The sequence below is a fragment of the Gossypium arboreum genome, chromosome 4 (assembly GCF_025698485.1).
Source record: "Gossypium arboreum isolate Shixiya-1 chromosome 4, ASM2569848v2, whole genome shotgun sequence".
NCBI classification, from domain to species: Eukaryota; Viridiplantae; Streptophyta; class Magnoliopsida; order Malvales; family Malvaceae; genus Gossypium; species Gossypium arboreum.
In genome coordinates, this window is record NC_069073.1 from 71673999 (window position 1) to 71684596 (window position 10598).

Below are 10598 nucleotides of genomic sequence, written 5' to 3' on the forward strand. Positions count from 1 at the left end.
TCACATTTTCCTCATTTTACATATGGTAGTTTAATGCACATTCTAATTTCACTTTCGCACACTAGATTAATCAATCTTTTAAAGTCCAACTTACAATTAATTGCTCATTCCCCTTCGATTTAAACAAATCATTTTATAATTTAATCATTTTTATACAATAAGGCACACCTGTTAATTCATCTTTTTATCATAATTTAAGCACATATCCCTAAGTAAACCTCATTAAAATAAGACTCAATCACTAGAGATTTTCACCCAAACACAACCATACGTAAGGATAAGCAAAATTCGATTCGATTTGAAAAAAAATCGAATTTCAAATTAATTTAATCGAGTTATTTAGTTTTTTCAAGTCAACTCAAATAATTAATTCAATTTTTCGAGTCTGAGTCAAGTTGAATTTTATAATTCGAATAACTAGAATAACTCAAATAACAAAATTAGTCTAAATGTCCTTTTGGTCCCTGTAAATTTCAAAAACAAGCAAATTGATCTCTTTCAACAAAAAAATACAAAATAATTTTTAAAAATTTCAAAATATTTATAAAAAATTCTAAAATTTCATTTTAAAAAATCATATATTAGAAAAAAAATAAAAATTGTAAAAATAAAGAATATATAATTTTTTAAAATTTGTAAAAATTTTCCAAAATAATAATTTTAATGACCTAAACAAGTAAATTACCCATTAAAGTTTATAAGACTAAGTATTTTGTTTTCTCTTATTTTACTTTGAAAGTGTTTTCAAATATGTATGGTTTTAAATTTATGGTTTCAAATATGAGATATGTCATAAGACATTCTATCATCTGTTCATTTTGTATCTCTAATCATAAACGCATGCACTAATTCCTATCGGATGTCAATTGTATCTAACCATTCTACTAAACTTATTAGCACAGTTTACTCTATTAAAAATTCAAACATTTTATAATTTACATATATACTTTAAATTTCATATTATTCTACATTTTGCATAATCGCATTCTAAGTCTCACATTTTATTTATTTTAGTCCATCTCACAACAAACCTTTTAAAACAATTTAATATACCACATTACACATAAAATCAAAGTCACTCTCAATTTTATTTTATTTTTTTTGGATCGAAGAAAAGAGAAAAAAAATAGCAAGAGAATTTTCTCTTCCCCTTTCTATGGTAGCTAAAAAGTTTGGGGGTGAGGATAAGTTATCTTTTCTTCTTGTATTACAACTTGAAAACAATGGCCATAGTCAACATAAATTATGTGATACACAATTATCCTATGTTTTTAAATTCTCAAATCAATGCTATATTCTCATGTTTTTACATGTTGATAAATTCCCAATTTCCAAATATTAAAAGTCCAAAATATTCTTTTATGGAAATTTTATCAGCAGTTGCTTTCACTTTTTACAATCAACATGTTGATTATCCCCTTAAAGTATCTTTTTGGCCAGTAGTCTTTGCTTTGGGACTATTTTGCTCTAAATTTATGTAAAATCCTAAATCAGAATGCTTTTCAAAGAGATTAGATCCTAAGTCATGAATGTTTGATTCATTTCCCTTCCTTTTGACTAACACAATTCTAGCCCTGCTCATATAACTTATAAGATCCAGATAAACAGTCAAACAGATATTCCAAAGGATCAACAACTGCCTCAAAAAAAGATATTTTAAAAATTGGAAAAGAAACAAGATTTGAACTGTTCCGATATCCAGGCTGGTAAATTGGTGGATAAAAACTGTTTTCAAATCTCCCTGACCTACAATAGTCGACAACTTCAAAACAAGAAAGACCGGGAACATAAGCAAAATGATATTAACCCATCAATCACATTGCCTTCAAGAATGCCAAATGAAACAACAATAAAGGTCTCATTTCCCAACAAGGTTATTGCAATCGTAAGAAAATTCATAGGTAAACCATTTTGCCCCGCAATAAACCAGCTCAGCAGCCTAATGACTAAAATGTAGAGCAATTTATGAATCCCAAAGCAAAATAGGTTCAAACCTGTATCAGAGCCTCTTAAAATTACATTAAGGCACTAGAGACTTCAGCTTGGGTGCCATAATCTCAAGAAGGCCCTTGGGATTGTCCACATGGACCCAGTGGCCAGAACTGGGAAGAACATGAACTGAAATCTTCCCTGCAGATCCATCTCCTTCTGGACTAGCAAGCCTTTCAAGCCAAGTAATAACATCAGCATCCCACCGATCACTTTTCTCCGCACGTACAATTGATATCTTCAGCCCTTTCGGAGGGTGCTCCAACAAAGACCAATATGACAGCTCCCTAGAGAATTTTACATTGATAATTCACTAATAAGTTAACAAAGAAGAAGACATAGGCCTAGTAGTAGTGGATTAAGTAATATCAACGTAGAATCATTGATTATTACTACCTGTAGGAATGAAACATCTGGACAGCACCTTCAAGATTAAAGGCCCATGTATCTTCTCCCCCAGCTCTCTTGAGGTTGGTGCCTATCCACTCCGACAACGACTTAGAGAAGCCCAGTTCAAGCATATGATTAACAAGCCACCTGAGAGCAGATATCATGAGTACACAACAGGCAAAAATGTTTGATCCAAATCACCCAAAAAAACAACATAAATAAGAGTCAAATGAGCATTAGTAACTACGTTGTCATATCTAACAGAAAAATGAATTTTGAGCAATCAGCATACAGTTGACAAATGCACTACACCCAAGTAACTCAGACTGAATGGCCAACACGCCATCGGAGCATAAGCATCCCCTCAACTAAAACGTGCAAATTATTGTTTACAACAAATTGGCTTATAATGCAGAACAAGAGTCTTCATTTTGAACGCAAACCATCAGTAGAAAAGATTCCAGTGATTTCAATTCAAAGCTTGATGATGGGTAGAGGTAGGCAAATTAATGAATGAAACGATCCAATTGACACTAGAAAACAAGAGCAACAGTGCCTAGAATTAGAAACAAGTTAGAGGAGGAACAGAAGTTTTACTTCCGTGATGGAACTGTTGAAGGTAAACTTTGCAATGTCTGCAAAACCTTTTCTACTTCACCATCACTGTTGTCAGATGTTACTTCTCCAGGGACAGAATCGAGTACCCAAAGCTGTTCTGCACCAGTAAATAAATTAAAATAAAAAAAGCAAACAGATCAAAAATTTTAATTCTCAAATACATACAATTAGCAACAGCAGCAAAGAAACGGAATGTATGGGGGTTTAGGCAATGAAGCAGTATATACCTGTTTGGGAAGTTTGACATTTTCACCATAATCTCTATTTCCACAGCTCTTGGCAAATTGCAAAGCAACTTTGCCACCCATGGAGTGGCCAATGACAACATCAGGCGAATCCCAGCCTTTGGAATTGATCAAATTACCCAAATCTTTAGCTGCATTTACCAAATCATGGGGCGGACCCAACCCTTCCATCTCTGCTGAGTTCCCATGATTCCTTAAATCCACCAGCACCATCCTCCACTCTACAAAATAAACAAATAAATTAGAGGCTTGTCATTTCTTTCGAATTTTCTAGGGAAACAAACGGCTCGGGATCAACTACCGGAAGGAGAGTCGGATAGAGAGGAAACGAGGGTGCGAGAAAACGAACGCCAGTTGCGGGCGGAGCCTAAGAGGCCATGGAGGATGAAAGCCGTGTGAGTATAGGGTTTGTTTGGATTGGCTTGGATTTCTTCATAAGCTAGGGTTTGAAGAGATCTCTTTGAGGTAGAGTAGTAGGGAAGAGTCAGGAGAGAACTCGGTGAGTTAAGAAAGCCAGTCAGGAGAGTGGAGGGTATTCCTTGTTTGTTCCTAATGAGTCGAGCCATTTGGAACACTGGCTTCTACCAAACTCTGTAACGGCTGCCGGGCAGAACAATTAAAATAAAAGAGTAGACGAAAAAGGAAAAATACATAAATTAGAATCTCGGATTAATTTTCCCTTTAGTGCCTCGACTCTTTCAAGTTGTGAAATTTAGTTTTCTTTTTACAATTTTTGTATTTATATGATTTAAAAATTAGATTAAACTTGCCATCAACTCAGTAAGAGGAGGTCCAACTAGTGATGTAAAAAACAAAAAATCAAAAATCAAAAGGCTTATGAAAGACCAGAAAAATAGGATTTTTGTTACACAAATTTTGGATTTTTAATTATGTTTTTCTATAAAATTTAAAAATATTTTTAATTTTTTTAAAAATTTGCTGATTATGATTAATTTATTCTTATTAATTTTCTAAAAGTTATTAAACCATGCGGTACTGAGAACGGAAGGGTACAACTTCCAATTTGATACCTACAATTTTACCATTAATTTATTTTTCTTAAAAGTTAAATATGTGAAAAAAATTGTATTTAATATAATACAACCTTATGTTAAATTTGAACACGTGTTATCAATTGACTTATTATCACTTTGGACTTAAAATTTTAAATCAAACAAATAGCTTTAGTTTAAACAAGTAAAAGGCTATTAATAGTATTTTAAATTGGATTTTAAATTTTAAATCTAGGAGATGAACTTCATTTAAAAACAGAGGGGCTAATTTCTTGAAATTAAAAGTGAAAAGGTTAAATTTTTTTGAAAAAAAAAAAGAGACTAGGAAAGAAATTTAACCAAGTAATAACTGAGAGCTGTGGATCTAGATCTAGAGGGATAAAATTCTTGAAATTAAAAATAAAAGGACCAAATTTCAGAAATCCCAAAAACCAGGGACTAATTTCTAAAATTCAAAAAATAAAGAGACTAGAAAAGAAATCTAACCTAATTATAACTGAGAGCTATGGTATGTAGACGGATGAAATTCTTGAAATTTAAAATAAAATGACAGCTGTGGGATTTGAACCCACGCCCTTTCGGACCAGAGCCTAAATGTGGCGCCTGAGACCACTCGGCCAAACTGTCTTATTACTATGGTGAGGCATAAAAATATTTGTAACGATTAATACTCTAATGCAATCCTTGAAATGAAACTTTGTTTAGTCTAGCGGTTATGTCAGGTTGATTACGGGTAGCCAAGTTGAAGATTTAAAAATTAATCCATTCTAACTTGATTTCATCATAGCTTATTCAAACTTCTCACAATAACAAGGGAACATATTATTACTTGTATCTTTCGGAATAGGAGAAAGGAGGAGAATCCATAAATCATTACTAGTTATGACATTTGCAATCATATAAGAACATTCCTCCCACATTTCCCTACTCTCTATCTTTCATTTTCTTCTTATGAGTGGCGAGCAGTCCTTGAGGGACTGATCTTCTTAGTCAAATGGATCAATTCGTGGGTCATGCTCGCTAGCCATCAGCATCCCGGTGCACAGACAAGTTGGGCACATCACCTAAAATAGAAGAAATCAGCCACCGGATTCTGAAAACTCAGAGACGGATATAGTCAATCTTAGACTTGTGCAAATATTCAGTTTACCTTTCCCGAACCAGAGCAGTTTGGACACCTTTCAGTAGTGGGCACTTTCAAAGTATGACCAGATGCACTGGATACAGAGATAGGATCAATGCTCAAGCATACACCACTTGCAGAACATCTTGCACAGGCCAAATATCCTGCTCGTAGAACCACCACCCAAAAACAAAAGGCGAAAATTAATATAACTTCATCTTATTTCTCTCTGTTGTTGTTGCCGGGGGAAGAGTGCATTAAGAACAATACCACTTCAAATAGTCCGAAGGAATAAGAGAGTTAAAAATCCACAAGTAAATCAAGGAAAAGTGCATGGCCACAGAACAATCTAACGCATACCATTTCCGTGGCAATATTTACACCTTTTCTTCTCTTGTTGTTCAACATTGTTGGCTTCAATTAGCATCAAGGCTGAAATAACACCCACTGCACCCCCTGAAAAGGATGCCACGATAGGATCGACCTGACTGAACCAAGAAACCGGTAAATTGTTACCGTAACTTTAAGTGTCTAATTATAGTCATTTTGCATCCGAGCGCTAGTTACTCCAGGTTTTAAATTTTGCAACTGAAGATAAGCTCATTGAATACCTTAACTGCAATGGTAGATGCATGTTGCGTATGAAATCTTCATATGAGGTGCCTCCTAGACCTAATTTCAGCTCCAGCTGCCATGAAATGTAGATTATATAGTTATATCATCAACTGGGATACAAGAAAACATGTATTTGCCATTTGGCTCAAGTCAGAGAGTAGTTGGTTCGGGTTAGACAAGGAGCTAAATGAGAATAAACATGACTTCAGTCCAGTCTAGGTAACATTTCATCTGGTCCATAAACCTTTCTGTATTTTTTTCACATACAAGCAAATTCTCATAGTTTGATCATAAATACTAGAAATGAGTCTATAAATACTATACATGGTAGCCAAAGGAATGGCAAACTAAAATAAAATAGAAGTTCTTAGTACGTACTGTTGGTGCAATAAGGCCTCCGAATACAATTATTCCAGATATAAATGCCAGGCTTGTGAAGTAGAGCTGCTTCATTGTCTTCGGTGTCTGCTTCAACGCAAAGGTTAACAAGGAGACTAAACAATGAAAAAGTCGAAATAGATCAATAACCAAAATCTCAAAACGGCGTTTTCATGCATTTTCCAACATAGACAGCATTTGCTTGTTCAACCTTCTCTTGTTTGCTTCAACTAATTAAGCATGAAATGCTGAATATACAAAACATATGAATCTTAAAACTCACCACATGAGAGAGAAAAGGAATTGAAGATGGAATGTCAGGCATCTCATCTGTTTCTTCATCGCCATTCTCATTGATAACTTTCACATTCTTTATCCGCTGTTGTATCCGTAATCTCCTTACCTATATACAAAATGATATTAATCCAATCCGCAAACGCATAATCTACTCCTTTTCCATTTCAACCTGTATTTCATAGATTCAAGATAAAATTCCTTAACAGCTTGCACGTGTATAGTATATATGTATCTTCTGTACCAAATATATATACATGTATGTATATTACGTAGTTGCTGTCGATTGAGAAACGCCAAATGGTTTTTGCATATAATTTGATATTTGGAGTTTCAGATTCCTAGGAAAAATCTGTGTATTTATGAAACTTTAATTACCTCTTCCATGAGGAGAAAGATCTTATTGCGCCTGCTCTTTATATTATCTTCAATTTCCTGAAGCTGCATCTTCACAAAATCTTGAACAGTCTCTGGTCCCTCAATGATGCAAAAGTTACTGAAAACCGAAAACAAAAATACAAAATTTCCTCTTAAAATTTTACAATGAACGCAGCTCATAGTAAAAACCCAAAGGATAAACCCTTTATATGATGATAAGCCAGAAACCCAATTTCAAAATCATGCAACATAACGGAGATATTAAGAAAACCGATAATTCTAACAACTTTTAACGAATACAATTTCCAGCTATATATATGTTTGTGTGAATAGGTATATGATACTGATATCTGGATTCTGTACCAGAAACTTGGCGAAATAAACCGAAAGAAAAAAAAAAAGAGAGAGAAGTAAATAAGAGAAAGAATGAACCTGGGAACGCTATCTTCGGAAGGGGAAGGATTGTTTTTAGAGGAGAAACAGAGGAACGGAGAAGGAGAAGAGTGTTTTGGGAAAGAGAGAAATTTGCGTTTTCCGTTTAAGGGAATTAGGGTTGTCAAATTTGGAGAAGTCGTAGAATGAAGAAGATGATGAGAGTAGAGATAGAAAGTGCCCATTTCTCTTCTTCTTTTTTTAATCAATTTCTCATTGAATTAGTTCTTGTGAAGACGGACCGTGTTTAAGCTGGTTGCTTTTAGATGGAAAAGAACATAAATAAAACGCTTAATGCATAATTTGCCCCCTGGCTATCGTTTCCACCGTTCAGCTTAATCAGAATGTGCTAGTGATACATCTGTTCGACCTATCACAATGTATTATGTTCGACCTATCACAATGTATTATGTAACAATTATATTTGACTTTGATTTACTATTAATCGAGCGTTTGATTGGTTGTTAATTAACGTTGATTGGAGTTCACTATTCTACGTGTTGTTATTAGAACATGTCAACTATCTAATTTTTTTAATATATATTCGTTACATCGAACAATTTTGGTTTCTTTAATATAATTTTTATTGTTGATATAAAATTATTGTAATAATTAATTCTTTAAAATTTTCTTTTCAAATTGTAGTAATTTTAATATATTATGTATTAATTATAAAATTAATTTTATGATAATTATTCAGGATTGTATACATATAATAATTCAACACATGTTATCATGAAATCAATCATGTTAGTTTTGATTTTCAATTATTTTAATATAACAAATTTTACTTTAAAATCCTTTAATCAAATTTGTATAAATTTTTTAATCTTATTCAAATATATTTCAAGTGTTACAAATTCAAAAACACAGTTTCTAAATGACTTAAACTTTTGTAAAAGTTTTTGAGAACCATCAAGTCCTTTAAAATGTTTCTAAGCCACGTTTTTTAAGGTTCTCAATCTTGTCTCGAGATAGACCAACATCGAAATTGGAATTGCTTCAAAGGAATCTTGTCTCGAGGCAAAAGTTCTTTTGTCTTAAGACCAACCAACATCAAAGCAAATGTAAGCTTCAACGGAGCATTGTTTCGAGACATATGATAGATTGCCTCGAGACTTCTAACTCCAACTGTCATATTTTGTTCTTCTTCTCTAAAGACAAAGGGTTTGTGTCTTGAGACACACTGCCACAGTACATAGAAATTTTTATGACTATTTGTTTGTGTTTTCATTATTTTGATGTTATTTTTGTTTAAGTTTGAGTCCAAATTTTTAATTTTTATGCGAGGTGCTTGAGCTTGCAGTGATGCAAGTGATTCGTTAGAAGCATGATGATAGGATTTGTTTGCTTGATACATGTAAATTTCGCATGATAGTGAATTTACTCTAAGTTCTTAGGGTCAGACTAGTTAGATCATTCTATTACAACAAATAATAGGTCAAAAGTGGTTAAGTATACCATATGATAAACTGCTACATAGGGAGGCATATATGTTTGTTTTGAATTGTAAGTAGCTATATGTATCTGGATTATGTGCAAGTGTGCACTGTTGTTACAAGTAATAAATAGTAAGTAAAGAGTTATCGTCTCCACAGGGACTGATATGTAAGTTATTTGCAAAGTCAACTATAAACAATTTAGAAGAAAACAAGTAAAAGAATAATGTTGTTGAGAGACAAAAATTATGATATGAATGTAATCAGATTTCAAATGCCCACAAAATAAAACAGCACATAATGCAGAAGAAAAATAGCAACAAAAAAATTAAACACAATATTTAATAAACATAACATGAATATACTAGAATAAGTATTTCACTTAACAAGAGTTTATTGGCAATTATAATAAGAATATCACGAAATATCGTGACAATATGAAGATTCATTAAACCCAATCTTGTATTAAGAATAGGCTTCTCTCGAAGTCCTATTATGTCCTAAGTCACCTCGCATATGTCTATGTCAAACTAACCTAGAGATCACCTATTCGGGCTTTTCATATAGTTTATGCATACAACAATCATCTTTCGATGTCGATATACTATGCATCATTTCTATTACCTCTTCTAAGATTAAATAGCTAATTACCTAAAAATGTTGGCTTTACACTTATAAGTATTAGCATGAATTAAAACCTAAGTCAATGAAGCAATCATTTGTATAAAACATTCATAATATAAAAACCAATCAAATCAAATCATGATGCATACTCATTCTGAATAAACAAAATTAAGTCACGCTTTATTAAATTGAAAACATAAAGATAAGATGTAAACATTTTTATCAACATAGAAAGCAACAATTAACAATAAAGGGATAAGAAAGAATGATAGTCTGGAGGGTTATCCACTGTAACACTCCTAACCTATATCCGTCGCCGGAATACGGTTTTAGCGATTTACAGGGACTTGTCAATTAAACAATTATACAATTCTCATATCCAAATAAACCTCATTCAAATACAGTCATATAGTCCCTAGTACGAGCCCTCAAGGCCAAAAACAATCATTAAAAGCGGTTTAGTACTAAACCAAGAAGTTAGGAAAATTTTGGAAAAACATAGAAAATTTTCAAAGTACCAGGGGATACACGGCAGTGTCACTTTGCCGTGTGTCACACACGGCTAAGACACACACCCGTGTCTCTGCCCGTGTGGACAAAAATAGGCTATTTTCCAAGCCATTTTTCTTACCCAAACTTGCATTCACCTATACATACCAAATAACATATAAACATATCATCAATAAGCATTCAAACCAATCTCAACCAAGCCCAAATCATGCTATTCCAATACCAACAACCATAATACTCATAACATCATAATTTGTCCATTCAAAACATACCAATATCACTTTCAAGAATTCACCTGATTGGTCACTTTCAAATATGCATTATTTTGCATAATACTTAGCATGCCAATTCATTCTCAAATTCAACCATTTGCTACCTTCATTACCAATACTCAATAAGTCATTCACAAAGCAAATATAACCATATAACAAATGGCCATTTACACATATATGCATAACTAAGTATACCAAAATGAGCCAAATCATATGGCTATACACATAACCAAAACATACATCATTTACAAGCCAAGTCAATTGGCTAACTACATTAC

General features: G+C 33.0%; 2 protein-coding genes across 2 annotated transcripts; both read right to left on the reverse strand.

Moving 5' to 3' along the window:
* Window positions 1-1637: 1637 nt before the first annotated feature.
* LOC108458066 (uncharacterized) lies at window positions 1638-3907 on the reverse strand. Its single transcript, XM_017757306.2, has 5 exons — window positions 3544-3907; window positions 3225-3463; window positions 2977-3089; window positions 2386-2526; window positions 1638-2276 (listed from the first exon to the last, which is right to left on the reverse strand). The coding sequence occupies exons 1-5, from the start codon at window positions 3806-3808 to the stop codon at window positions 2021-2023; spliced, it is 1014 nt and encodes a 337-aa protein (XP_017612795.1). The 5' UTR covers window positions 3809-3907; the 3' UTR covers window positions 1638-2020.
* Window positions 3908-5053: 1146 nt separating this feature from the next.
* LOC108458254 (protein ORANGE-LIKE, chloroplastic) lies at window positions 5054-7838 on the reverse strand. Its single transcript, XM_017757576.2, has 8 exons — window positions 7476-7838; window positions 7044-7161; window positions 6655-6774; window positions 6372-6458; window positions 5990-6066; window positions 5739-5866; window positions 5406-5542; window positions 5054-5319 (listed from the first exon to the last, which is right to left on the reverse strand). The coding sequence occupies exons 1-8, from the start codon at window positions 7658-7660 to the stop codon at window positions 5242-5244; spliced, it is 930 nt and encodes a 309-aa protein (XP_017613065.1). The 5' UTR covers window positions 7661-7838; the 3' UTR covers window positions 5054-5241.
* Window positions 7839-10598: the final 2760 nt, after the last annotated feature.

Coding starts and splice junctions, on each gene's coding strand:
- LOC108458066 (XM_017757306.2), bottom strand. CDS start 3,808: ATGGCTCGACTCATTAGGAACAAACAAGGAATACCCTCCACTCTCCTG. Junction 3,464..3,543: donor TCTATCCGACTCTCCTTCCG/GTAGTTGATCCC, acceptor TTTATTTTGTAG/AGTGGAGGATGGTGCTGGTG. Junction 2,527..2,976: donor TCAACAGTTCCATCACGGAA/GTAAAACTTCTG, acceptor ATCTGCTCTCAG/GTGGCTTGTTAATCATATGC.
- LOC108458254 (XM_017757576.2), bottom strand. CDS start 7,660: ATGGGCACTTTCTATCTCTACTCTCATCATCTTCTTCATTCTACGACT. Junction 5,543..5,738: donor TAAATATTGCCACGGAAATG/GTATGCGTTAGA, acceptor TTCTACGAGCAG/GATATTTGGCCTGTGCAAGA. Junction 5,320..5,405: donor ACTGCTCTGGTTCGGGAAAG/GTAAACTGAATA, acceptor CTTCTATTTTAG/GTGATGTGCCCAACTTGTCT.